This window comes from Aythya marila (assembly GCF_965140915.1).
Source record: "Aythya marila genome assembly, chromosome: 7".
NCBI lineage: Eukaryota > Metazoa > Chordata > Aves > Anseriformes > Anatidae > Aythya > Aythya marila.
The window spans coordinates 20413333-20427293 of NC_139048.1; the positions used below are offsets into that span (position 1 = coordinate 20413333).

At 40.3% G+C, this 13961-nt stretch overlaps 1 protein-coding gene across 4 annotated transcripts in view; it reads left to right on the top strand.

Moving 5' to 3' along the window:
• The window catches only part of PIK3AP1 (phosphoinositide-3-kinase adaptor protein 1), a 48295-nt gene that overhangs the window by 28292 nt on the left and 6042 nt on the right, over positions 1–13961 (top strand). For all 4 annotated transcript variants that reach the window (XM_082764508.1, XM_082764507.1, XM_082764506.1 and 1 more), the window contains 6 exons: positions 1793–1982; positions 8210–8305; positions 9739–9918; positions 10783–10845; positions 11812–12017; positions 13593–13665. In XM_082764508.1, the coding sequence (XP_082620634.1) occupies positions 1793–1982; positions 8210–8305; positions 9739–9918; positions 10783–10845; positions 11812–12017; positions 13593–13665 (808 nt within the window). The remainder of the gene's footprint in view (positions 1–1792; positions 1983–8209; positions 8306–9738; positions 9919–10782; positions 10846–11811; positions 12018–13592; positions 13666–13961) is intronic.

Sequence of the window (13961 nt, forward strand, 5' to 3'; positions counted from 1 at the left end):
CTGAATATGTTTGGGAAGGTACAGTCTGAGGTACTCTGATTAGTCATAGTACAGTCTGATTATCAGCTCATTCACAGCTGATCTTTGTTCTACATGAAATGCATTTTTTCCTCTGTTGGGGTATCTGTCCATTCCCCACTTGTTATTGCTGTGGGAGCTCAATTCACAATTCGGTTCTCCTTTGAGCCACCCCAGAAAACAGCACCCTGACTTCTTCCAGATTATGATGTGGACACCCCCTCTCCTCCCCACCATAGGCAGGGATGCCACCCACTAGATAAGGTTGTCCAGAACCCCAAATTACTGAGTAGATTTTATCTGCCTTTACTTTTTGTTGAAATGGTGTACGTAGTTGTCCCTAGCAGTTGCCTGAATGGTGGGAGATAAGTATGCCAGTCTATTACAGCAGTATTTAAGCCCTATTCTGGTGGTATGGGTAGTTCTTAGACTAGGGACTTGCTTCGTGATAGGAGGATAAATTTAGGGTTATATATCAGAGCTAAATAAAGGTCATATCCTGTCCTGAGATCAGGAAGGCTACAGAAACTGTAAACTATGATTAAAATCTTTGCATTGGGGTAAGAGAGATGCTCAGGAAGTCCTTTCAACTTTATTGCTGTACTGTGTTCCTCCCATGTTTTCTTTACCAGCAGAGTGACAGAGCTATGTTAAGAGTAGGTCCTGCTTACTAGCCTTCAAACTATCTGTGCAATTTAGCACCAGAAATAATAGCACAGAAATAATCTGCACCAGTGTGTCCACAGCAGGGTAGTGACTAGGAGCGCTGTGGGTTTAGAAGGAGTACTAATATGGATATCTGAAAATCCTAGTAACCCCCTTTACTCACCTCGTTTTATGTCTGGCAAAAGTTCCTCTTCGCCTCCCTAAAGCATTACATGAGCTACTGACCCATTTTGGCTGTGAACGGAAGCATGTGTGGACAGTTTTGACACATGCCCTGTGGATGAAGGCCAATGAGATGATGGTTGTGGATAGAAGAATGTCTTGTAGTATTGCAACCAGTTAAGATGTCTGAGCTTGTGACATAGTGGGAGCTTGGTAAGGAAGCCGGGGTGAAGATTTTCATTTTGCTCTCCTGTGGTGTTTGGTAAAGGTCAGCACTGCCCTCCATACCTTTTCTTTTCTCCCCTCATGTGTCAAATGTATGAGAGAGTTCTGCTGTCCTGTGAATCGAAAGTTGCCCATATTGCATGAGCAGCTGCTTGCTGTGAGGTTTCCTGTTAGTCTTACCAAAAAAAAGGTGGTCTGTGGACTCCCACTCTGTGCGTTACGTGCTGCTGCTAGTGCCAAGAAATTGAAACTGAATCTACAGCAAAGCTAAAACTTTGCTTTCTTGAAAGTGCTCCACATGCGGCAAGTTTTCCCCCTTATGGTCACGTAAGCTACGCTTACACCAAAATAGCCTTTGACAAACCGTTGTAATTTTAGAATGAACTTTGCTCATGTTCCAGGAGCTCGAAGACATCAGGTAGAAAATGAAATTGATGGATAGAAAAATAATACTGGCTATTCTGAATGTTTTAGAACCTCTTTGCTTCACCTTTGTTACCTAGTGTTACAGCGTAGATCCTGAAGGCTGGCCCCAAACAGCTGTAATGGAGATTAAATTCCTTTGAGAAGCCTTAGTCTTTGGGAATGGGCTACTCTTGGAAGGTTTCTTTCCATCAGTGGTGGGAGAAAAATGTTTTGCTTTGCATTGATTCTCCAGATTTTTTATTTAAATTATTTTTTGTTTTGTTTTGTTTTCTTCTTGGACTCTTTTTCTCTCTAGGAAACAGCAGATATGCTGAAGAGTCACATTAAGGAAGAGCTGATGCAAGGTGAAGAGGATGAGTCTGTTTACGAGTCCATGGCTCATCTTTCCACTGACCTGTTAATGAAGTGTTCCTTGAATCCTGGCTCCGATGAAGAGCTATATGAATCCATGGCTGGATTTGTCCCGGGTGCCCCAGAAGACCTTTGTATGTATAATCACTGCGATATTCTGGGTTTAGAAGCCTCAGCTGCTCTGTCTCTCTTATACAATAATAGTGCCCTGGTTGAGTTTCAGAGTGAGGGCTGGTTATAGCTTTTCTGATATCACCATAAGGAAGCCATGCTCTGGTTTTGATATTGGCTGGCTGATAAAATTGCCCTAAGGATTTCTGTGATTGCCAGGGTACATGGTCAAGAGCCATTTCCTCAGTGTTTTGAAGACTGTCTGAATCCTGAGCAGCTGATGTAGCATTTGGAAGAGAAAGTTTCTTTTGTTTCCCATTTCTCCCTCCTGAGATCCAGGGATGTAGAGACACTGACTTAGTGGAAGACAACACAGTGCAAGATGTAATTTTACTTACAACTGTGAAACACTGAAAGATTTCAAACGTGAGTTGAGCTTCTACCTCAGCAGCTTAGGAACAAAAGAAAATGAACATTTAGAAATGTGTTCCAAAAAGATAGAAACTGAAAAATCATGATCCTAATTCACCTTGTTTACTGATGAAAACGTAGAGCTATTTCTGGTAAATATGCAGCTGTTTAACTTTTTCACTATTAATGTTCAGTGAGGCTGATTGCAAATATAAAGTTAAGTACTTATGTTAAGCAATTGTAAATTTGCTGTTCTTATCTTCCTTCTTGGTCTTGCTTCATCCCACTGGTACATTTTATGGTTCCCATGATAAGCAGGAAGTGTAGCTTATTATAGTTTAAGTACCCACGTAAGGGCTTCCAATGTTTCTTCAGCTTTAAGTATATTGCCTTGGGAGAAAAGCTTTTCCTGCTGCAATACTTTTGCTTATAGACTCTATCTGTCATGGGTCGTTTTTCTTCTCTTTTAGATTAAACAATGCTATAAAACACATTTTTATTGGTTGTGGAGACCAGAAAACTCTCAGTTCTCTGCCTGAAATCATATATACCTCTCTGCTAAATTTTGTTTGGCTACTGTGGGGTTAGTTTTGTTGCTGTCAAAACCAGGATTATTGTGCCTTCAGGTGGTGAATAAGCAGTAAAGGCAGTTGTACTCCTATAGAACAAAGCTGCTGTTGTCCACAGTAAGAGGGTGGGTGTTTCCAGATATTCAGAAGCTCTGCTGCAGTCAGTGCATCTCTGAATGGGGTTGATAGAATAATTCTGCAGAGGGGGGAAAATGTGCTTAAAACCACTGAGAGCAACCTGTTGTCTTCCACTCCTTAAACATCTAGAAATCCCAGACACTATGAAGGGGGGTATTCCTCTCTTCCATGAATGCAAGTCAAACTCCCTGTAATTTACCACTTCTTCAACTGGACTCTGAAAAGCCTCTCTGAAATGTCTTCATATTGGTTCAGATTTAGATCAGAATTGCTTGCTGTTAAGAAAACTATTTGCCAGTTCTGTAGACTGTTGGTGGAAGAGCTAATTGTTTTATGACCCTTGCTTCTTCCCTGCTGAAGATCACCACCTCTCTGTGTGCCACCTGAATTCCTTACGTATGTGTATTCTTGCCCGTTTCTGTCAAACTACACTAAGTTTATTGTTCAAGAATACAGGTTTTTCTGCTCCCACTTACTCTGGCAGATCTTAGGAAGGAGCTTGGCTGCTGTTTGGGATGGAATACGGAAAACAGCCTGCTTGGCTGACAGGCATGGAAATGGAGAGCTAATGAATTGGCTGCCTAGGGATAGGAAAGTTGTACATTCAAAGCCCAAGTCAGTCTGCTTTTCTTAGGCTTCTTTAGCAGTGAAAGCCCAGCAGGCCACTGCCCTTCAGGGGACCCTTCTGCAAGAGCAGCTACATCAGTGGTGTGGTAGAGGTCTTTAGGGTCAGCACCAGAAACTTTTCCTGGTGTATACACATGCTGCGGGCTCTGCAGGGCTAGTAGGACTGGAGAGGTAAAAACCCAAGCTTGACTCTGAAGTAGATATTTACGACTTCTGTACTAGAAAGCATGGCTGGATAAGTTTGTATTAAAATGTTGGATAGATGTTCTATATGGCTTATTTGTAACACATTAGTAAGGGCAATGAGTGTTCCCTGCTTTTTCTGGAGATCTCCCAACTTATTGCTCCTGTGCACACTTCTTTGTCACCTTCCACTCAGGAATCTTTTACAGAAAATATCTGTATTTCTTATGTAGTCTGTTAGTCTTTGCCTGATGAACACTTACAGCTTGTCTGAATGGTGCCTAAAATGCCATAACAGGTGCCTGTGTCATAACAGGTAAAGGTTAAACTGGCGCCATGTTCCACAATTGGTCTTGTTCCGTCAAACTGAAGGGGTTTCAACATTATTTAGAATACCAGCACAGAGGTAAACTCCCACTGAAATTAGTGGGAGTGCTGGCTGGCTTAGGACTGACATCACAAATACAAACTTTAGTCTTTTGTACTGTTTTCTGAGGACAAAAAGCTTCCTAGGAAATAGTAAACAACTCTTCTGACCTGCAGAAAGTACCTCAGTAATAGCCCTTGTGTAAGTGATTACAGTTGTGATCTAGAGGACAATACCTGGGCTTTTTTTTAAATGTAGACATACTGTGGCAGCCTGCCCAGTTATTGTGATCAGAATGTGCTTCTACCAGTTTTTTGGAGACCGATCAAAAGAAAGTTGGTACCACTAAGTCAATTAGCCTAGCAGAAACTGATATGAAAACAAGGTAATGCAGGACTGGAGCCATTATAATGAGTTAAAAGTAGTAGCAAATATTTAGATGCTGGAGTGTTCTGCCAGTTCTTGTATTCTTCATCCCACTTTTTTAATGCATTTTTTTTCCTATCTGTTTTTGATCCTGGGGAAACACAGAGTGAAGAAGCTGTACAAGGACTAGCTTTGCCACTTGTACAGTGGTGCTGCATGAGGGTTGCACGTAGCTGTTTTGAGTTGCTAATTGTCCCTGTTAGCTTTGGAATAAATAATGGGTTTAAAAAATGGAAAATATTTTCTTCATCTATAGTAATACACTGCCTCCCCTTCTGCTGGAGAGGAGTATTCTTTGCCAGATAGGTCTTAATACTCTGAACAGTGTAATTCATAAAGTACTCCTAACTAAATCACTGGAAACTTACTAGTTTCTGCTACTACCTTGTTTGCTTTATTTTTTTTTTAAAGTTAGATTGAATTGTCTTATTTAATTTCTTATTATCAACTGTAATCATTCCTGCTTCAGAAAAGCACTTCCCTTTTATTACCTTTTCAAATACCTGTAATGTCAAACATAATTTTCTTGAGTACGAGTGGAATTTGCTCTAGGTTGGTGCGAGTTGCAAGTAAATGGGTGGGTCACTCACACACTGTAACAAACAGCAGTTGAAAAACAAGAAGGGGAAGTTATCTCCATCGTATCAATCTGGTAGTATGAACTACAGCATCAGATGAAGAGCTTTGCTTTTTCTACTTTCGTCTCACCACCACCTCCTGAATTTTACAAAACAGTATTTTTGAGTATGCTAGAGCTCAGCGTAGGGGCGAGGCTCTGGGAGCAAGGACTCGTGAAAAAGTCTTGAAAACCTGTTTGATTCATGTGAAAATTAAACTGCCATGTTTCTGTGTGTGTGTGTGTGTATATTCAGAAGAGTTTGAAACACCTGATTAGTTTGAACAAAAGGAATCCTCTAGAGTATAGAGAGTTACCATGCCTTATAACCTTCTCTAGTATCTCTGATGTGCTGCCTTACCTTCTAAGCTGACTTTCCAACTGTAAGGCTGAAGTTTGCTGTGATATTTTATCTGGGGAAACAGGTTGTATTTCCTCTGTCCAAGGTCAGTCGCTGGCAGTGGCAAAGGGCTGGTGGAAACAAGTCCTGACTCCACTTGCTGTTTCCGTATCTATGAACTGTGTGGACATTCAGATTTAGTGTGAATTTCATCCTTTATCCTTCAGAGTTTCAACTGAATAAAACCTATCGTCCCATAATTTGCAGGTCTTCAAAACCTCAATAGTACATAGTAGTTGTGATGCCCTTATTCTACTCCTTCCCCCAATATTTTTATTCTCTTGAGGCCAGGTTTTTAACACTGTCCTCATTGACTTTCACTTTTTCCTCACTTAATGCAAGAAACAGCAGCCTAGTTTTCCTTGAACAAACTGTGGGAATTCTGCAGTAAAATATAACTTCTTAAAAACATCTGGGGTGTGATTTATACCAACACATTGAAGCCTTTGTCTTAGTTAATAAAGGACCGGTCTCTTTACAGAGTAAGTTTTCTTCATGTACAGGAGTACTTAACTTCTATTGTTTACAAATGTTTAAAGGGGGAAAGGATATGATTACTTTCTAAAGGGTGCCCACATACGCCTATTTTAGCTCTAGTGAAGGGTCAGTAGGTCATAACGCGTCTTCTGTATGTCTTGCTGCACATTGGTTGAGATCCCTTCTGAAGTCTTAAACCCAGCAAAGGGAAACTAAAAGTCTCTTTGAAAAAATATATTTTAGTTACTAAATTCTGAAGACTGACATCTAGGAACTCATCTTTCCTTTCTTCCCACTAGCCCTTCAGAACAGCATTACCCAATAGCCTCAGGAGGATCTGGGGATCTTTTTTGACTGTGATACCCAGTTTTGTGCTTGCTTCCTTGTCACTTCCATCCCACTGTCCTGGTTTTGCAGCAAGTGGAACAGAAGGTGTCATTGGAGAAGTTCAGAATTTCTTTTCATTTTTGGTACACAAGTGAGATGTTAGATCTTATCTGTATGCAAGACAGCCCTGTGTGCCAGAGAGTATAAAGGTGACAATCATATCTATTAAGAGAAACTACCTGGTTCATAAATTTAACTGTGTTTAATACGGTAATAGAAAACAAAACCTGCAGTATCCTGTTGCTCTGCTGGTTTAGTAATTATGTTGAGCACAGCCAAAATGGGGAGGATACTGCTCATTCCATAGAGAATCAAAGGAATTTTGCACACCTGTCAAATTCTGTTCTGCCCCCAAATCCATAAAGTATTGGCTTTGCTCAGGGCTTATACTTGCTCCAGGTTTGTTTCTAAAAGCTATGTTAAAAATAATAATCACGTTTGGCTGCAAGGTAGAAAAATTATAGGAAAAATACAGGTTTGTAATGCTGATTCTTTACCATGCTCAAAGGCCAGATCTGTGCTTGTGTAGCGTAGCAATATTAAATGAACTTTAAATTAGGTTGGTGGCGAGCAGATTAACTTCAGCAGCATGAAACTTGGTATATGAACTGCAGAGCTCTAAGAAACTGCTGATGTGGTTAATCCACACAGCATGCAGCATTGCTGTGACTGTATGGAAGGTATACCTGCGAGATTAAAGCGAGGTTGGGCACATTCTTGCAGCCATAACTGGGTCCTTTGACAATGAGTCTTTAACCGGAAAACCAAACAATCAAAAAAAAAACAAACCCACAACCAAACAAAAAAAATGAAAACCAAAACATTCTAAGAAAGCAAAATCTTGGTAGTGTATTGTTAGCGTTTAGTATCGTCAGCTTTACAGGAATCATCATGTAATCCAGAGTGCTATTTTCTATTCTCAGTTAATCCAAACGATCCAATTTATATGGTAATAGATATTTTGCAATATGCCTCAACAATTCTTTTATATCACTCTTGTTTTTAATATTATAAGGAACATGTGAACCTAACATTTTATTTCAGGATTTTTCAGGTTTCAGGATTCAGGTTTCAGGATTAGTTTTAGAGTGCAGTTAGGTCGATGTTATTTTTTTTGTTTGTTTTTAAATCAGAATCCTTCATTGCAAAACAAAGACCTCACAAACTATCTTATTGTTGTCACTTCTTTCTCCATAGTAAGCTATTACTTGACTGTCTAAACACCTTCCAGTCCAGCTGGTTAACTCATCCAGCTGTTTTCATTTTTATTGAGTAACCAAACAAAAGGTATCTTGTGTGTTATGAACAGATGGCCTATAACGTCTGTTTTTGGAAATTCATGAAGTTTGCACCAATTTTGGCCTCCCAGGAGTGTCTGCTTTGGAGCCTTGTCAGAAGTTCTCACCAAGCAATGTTAATCACATCTGTCTTCCTCAAGCATGTGTCAGGCAGCTGGCAAAGATTTGTGCAGGGTGAACGGAACACAGCAATTTATGAGCCTTTTTTGAGGCAACTGTCTTGTCAGTTGTCTGGTTTAGTCTTTGATTTTCACCATAAAATGAAATTTCAGTCAGAAATATGTCATATTATATTGTTCCATGTGTTTAAGGGCATAATCAACAAGGTCACCTTTCTGTTTTTTTTTTCAGATGTAGAGATGCTTCAGTCCAAGCCAGACACTCCAACTGCCAGAGATGAAATTTCTCTAAATACAAAAGACTCGATGCTCCGCAAGTTTTTAGAAGGTGAGACTATTTGGAAAGGGAGGGGAACAGCACAGTTGAACTTGAGGTTTCTCCTTGATCTGTTAAGCACAGAAGCTAATCCTCACCATATGATATGGACAGCCTTGCTTTAGTGGGTATAAATGAGACACAACAGTAAAAGCAGCCTGTGAAGCTTGTGAGGTGACTTCAGAAATGTGGTGAATTTCTTAACAAGAAATAAGAGTGACTTCTTGTTCCAGTGTCTGCTAACCTGTGGGTGCAAACATGGTTGATATCTATTCAGGAATGGCTGTCTTTGTACCTATCTTTGTGAAGGGAATTAATTCTGGTGTCCTGATCTAGTGCAGGTTCCCCTCATAAGCAAGGGCAAAGTATAAAGTAGAGCAGCATAAGCTAGATATGAATTTTAATGCAGATGCTTTATTCATAAGTCCATCTACTTGAATACAGCAGCCTGGAAAGAGGAAAAGAACTTCTGGCTCCCAGACCTTCTTTGGGCTGTTCCCACTGTGCATGATAGGGTCATCCAAGCCTTTTCCTGACTCACCAGGTTCCATAAGATCCAGACTTGCTTCTCATGAGTGACCCAACTGGACTCAGAGCAAGATTAAGTCTGTCCTTTAACATCTTGTTCTGTTTCCCATGCCAACACTGGTGCTCTGTCAGTTCCTTTGCATTGACTCAGCTAGGTGTACCGGCATCAATCACTGAAGGACACTAAGTCCAGTGGGTAGGTTATTTACTTCTGACTTGATAGCAGAGGAGGCAGTTAGTCCAGGGGCTCTTAATTCTTTCTATGATCTTGAGTCAGTAATTTGCCAACATACAAACAGAGAAAACTAACTGTTAAATTGGGTATGGCAGCACTTGATGAATTTGCAGCGAATTCGGAAGTGAGAATAGAATGGAGATGATGAGGTGGTATAATGGTAGCTGGGACTTGTTAAGCACAAATACACGCATCCAGCTCCTTCTGAGACATTGTTCTGAGATCAAGTATACTGTCAGCTGATGGCAATTGCTTGTTTCAAACAAAAGAAGTCCCTGTTGTATTCTGTAGATGACCCAGGTAGCTTTTAGAAGCCAGTGCTCTATTTGATTTGTTAACTACTGTGACATGTTAGTTAACTGGAACTTAGAAACCTACTGATGTTAGTGCTTAAAGACACTTATGAGACTTTCTACTGTTTTTTGCTTTCTTTTTTTTTTTTTTTTTTAACTGGCTTAGTAGTAAAGTGGCTTAGTAGCAAACACTTAAATACTACAAGATATTAGTGACTTTATCAAGTCCTGTTTTGAAGACCTTTAGCACATTAATTCACTGCAAAACTGGGTATGTTTGCCTAAGAAATGGTCAGCTTGTTAAGAATGTGGTACATGGTACATCTGGAGGGATCCGGTGTTCAGTGAAGTGGCCAGATGTTTTGCTTACAAAGTCTATTCTGTTTTAGGTGGTAGCATGGATGTGCCAGATTCAGAGGAAGGAGTTTACCAGCGTTGTGGTGAAGACCTATATTATTCAGTGGAACAAGATCCTTTTCCACAGGAAATGGCCAGCAGACCTCCAGTTCCTGTTCCAAGACCAGAATCCAGCTCTCCGCAGCCAGATAATGAGCTGTACATCTCCAAAAGTGAGTTGGGTACCAGGACCTGAACTGTAGAACAGTCAACTGTAGAATGGCCCTGATGTAGGCTCCAGTTGCCAAATAAATGCCAAGAAAGTCTACCTGTGGCTTCTGTGACCCTTTGATTATTTGCCTCTAGAGTCTTTCTGAGCCCATAAAAGCTGGATTACCTTTGTGATCTAGTTTCAGGTCTGCTTTTCATTTTCTGTCTATGCTGAAAATGTTTCATTTTTTTTTTATCCTGAGGTCTTGGCCTATGATTATTCATAATGAAAGCAATAAGATAACAGATTGCCCCCAGCCACTATAAACAAATCCGACTAAATAGGAAAGATTCTGATATTGTAAGGACAGGATCAAGCTAATAAATTGAGAAATTGCTGCTCTGTAACAGTATCACTGATTTGTAGCGTTTGTATAGGACAATACCTCATTCTGAGATAGGGTTTAATTGGATTTAAAAAGAACTGCCTCTTAGTTTCCTAGGCACTTTGTGAAAATTTGGTCGTATTTCACAATCCTGCTAACAAGAACTCCAGTCAAGTATGGGAAAGTAATTTCAGTGACTCCTCCTTCCTCCTTTTACTTTGCTATGGGAAAGTATTTTCAGATTTCTCTCAGAGATGGCTGAGCTATATTCTTTGAGGACAACAGAAAGGGAGTTTTACTGTGCAGCTCATTATCCTATTCTCCTATGGACTTAATGGGGTCCAATAGGACTTAACAGAAGCTGTAACGTGGTGCAGAATTGAATATGATAATATGCTTCCCATATTCATTCATGCTATTTCTGTCTTCCTGAGATGTGTTCAGTGTCTAAAGAGTGGTTGTTTTTATTTATTTATTTATTTATTTATTTATTTATTACAGTTTTTGCACAGAAAGCACAAAGACCTGAGAATCTCTATGTCTCTAGGGGAAAGGTGAAGAAAGGTAAGTCAGAGGTTCATCCTGAAAATCTTTCAAATAATCCAAAAGCAAATCTGAGGTAGCTTTAAGTGAGATATGTATGTGACAGATAAGGCTGTTTTTTATCTCTGGGGATAATAGTCCCATATGCATGACCCGACCTTATGTGACATTGGGAACTTTTTATATCTGCGGAGTGTGATGAGTACTCTTTTATCTCATACAATACATATCTGCTGTCTCAGAGTTTATCCTCAGTCAGGATTTTAATGATCGTTGAAGCCCCTTTTTTATGTTTTGATCCACATTGCCTCGTCAACCTGATGTTCCTCTTCTGGATATAGTCACTGCCTGTTGATCATTATTTCCTGAGATTTAACCTGTATTGAACTGCTTCCCATTGATCTCTGCACTTTCAAAACTGTGACCTTATTTTTTAGTTTCTTATCCTGTGCGTTATCAGAGTGCTAGGAATTGCACCTGTGCTTTTATCTCCTGAGTTGGGTACTCCTTATGTTGTAAATGAGTTGCAAAGGGCCAGCATCAGTAGGATGAGTTTTCAACTGTTTCTGGAGTTATACTACATGCTATCTAGGAATGCTTTCTAGATTGCAACGGTGGAGTACTGTTTTATGGATTACAGAGGGTGCAGAAGTGAGACTTCTGAGGTGAGGAAGCAGAGTGCTTTAAGGAGGACCTTTGGTACTGTTCACTTAAATTATGTGGTGTTTTTTGTTTTTTTTTTTTTTAAGAACAGAGATTATCACTAGGATGTATTTGCACACAATGCTACCTCTCAGATTTTTTAGTCCTGACAAACAGCAGGATGGCATGTGGACAAAATACTCTTATAGCTAGGGAAACGTTTAGTCTCTAATATTAACCTTTTGGCATCTCTGCTACATCAAAGCTGCTTGAATTGCTTTGCATTCAGTGAAAAGGGCAGATGCCACAAGTTCAGTGATGTTTTCACTGTTGTTCTCTTTTCAGAGACAATAGTCAGGCCTGTAAGAGATCTGTCTCAATCAAGTATATACGATCCATTTGCTGGAATGAAAACCCCAGGTCAACGGCAGCTGATTACGTTACAGGAACAAGTGAAAATGGGCATACTCAACGTTGATGAAGCTGTACTTCACTTTAAGGAGTGGCAACTGAACCAGAAAAAGAGATCAGAATCATTTCGGTTCCAGCAGGTACGGACTTATTCCACTGTTTAAGAAAGTCAACACTCTTTACGTATGTATTTGAAGCAGTTCAGTGTGGGTACACTTCTTTTCTGGTTGGAGCAGGAAAACTCCTAACACAGTCCCCCAGCCAGTAGAGTTCTCTCCTGACACAGGAGGCTCTGTTCCTATGCAGCAGCAAGCAGATAGCTGTTTTACAGGTCTGTTTATCTTGCAGTAATATTTTTAGTCTTTCTAACATGAAGATCTGTATACTGGCAATTAGGCCCAAATAAAGTTGGCTAAATTACCTTTCTTTTCACCTAGCACCTACCTGGTGGCAGGGACTTCTGTGAATGAACATTCGGGTTGTCAATTTGCATCTATTTCAGTTCAGTGAAGACTGTGTGTCCCAAATGATGTATTGTCATTAAACTCCTGTCTTGTAAATAGTCTGATGCTTCTTCAGGCTCTTTAAAAGGCAGAATGATTGATGGCTTTCATTGCTAAAGCTTCCAGGACTGCCTGTTCTTTGCAGCTGGGCAAAGTAAAAGTCATGGGTGAAAGTGCACTGTTTGGGTGCTCAATCGAATGAGGGCATCATTGTGTTGGCAGCAGCAGCATAATGACTGGGAACTAGCAGTCACATTTTAAAGTTTCCACTCTCATGTTAGCTTGGAGCTCCCTCTTCAAAAGCACTGCCTGCTTCTTTCGGAGCCTTTTGTTCATGCGGTGGCAAAGTCTGCCCCAGCGGCTCGAGGTGCTGGTCTCCAGTGTGTGATACTGTTCTGGTAGCTGTCAGGACAAAGCCAAGATTTTAGTTCTTCTCACCTGGAAGGGTTCTCTCTAAACAGAAACAGTCATGGGAAACACCTTCTTCAATAACGAAGGCTCTAGTACATCTCTGTAGCAGAGAGGAAGTTGCGTGCTCTGAGGCCTATTCCATGAGCACCTTTCAAGGTCTGCTACAGATCCTGCCTTGTGGTACAGCTATTGTTCCTTCTGCTTCTCCACCTATTCAAGAACTTCTTCATTTTTACGTTTTACAAGCTGTTTCCTTTCCCCTTCACCTCCCCACCTTTCCTTACTGTAAACTGCAGTATGCTGCCACACTTTGTTTCCATTTATGTTTTCAGGTATCCGTTGTTGCTTCAGTGAGAGCATCCTCATTTCTTTCATTGTCTGTCATGCTCTGATGTGCAGCAGCCTCCTCTGTCCCCACAGTCATTATTACCTGTTCATTAGTACAGAAAGGACCGCGCAGTTACTTGAACATGTCTCCTGTTTCCATGCCAGTGTAATAGCAGAGACAGAAAATAGAGGGAATTCTAAACCAAATATGCTGCTTATCTGAAACTACCAGTGAGTCTGTGAACTTGACCTGAACATACACAATAAATATCTGAAAAAACTTGCCTTATGAAAGGCACATATGGATTTCTGAAGGGAATAGATGGTTTCACATGGTTTGGACTTCAGCCTGGTCTAGCAGGCTTTGTTGCAGCTTGGTTGCAAAGTTAGCTGAAATATGTTACTGGTATTGTCAGAAAGCTGTTTATCCTCCTTTATCCAAAGTCTGAAAAGAATGTCTTGTGATATTTTTAGGAAAATCTGAAACGGCTACGAGACAGCATAACCAGGAGGCAAATGGAGAAGCAAAAATCAGGCAAAAGTACAGGTAACAGCCTCCGATTCTGACATTCTCTGGTAGTGAAGCAGTGACCAATATTAATAGGTTCTTAAAGCAGAAATGTCTCTATATTGTAATTATGTGGTATGTTAATACTCACATTTGTGTGCCTGTTGAGTAAAACATGAAGAAGCTGCTTTACTCAGTTTCCCAGACTGAGGAAAGGATGTCCACACCTGTAGAGTGAATTTTGATTTGTGTACATACATTTATGATCACCCTTACACAGCTGCATGTGTTTTGGGGTGTGAAGCTGTCTCACAGAGGCTATACTCATGTAGATA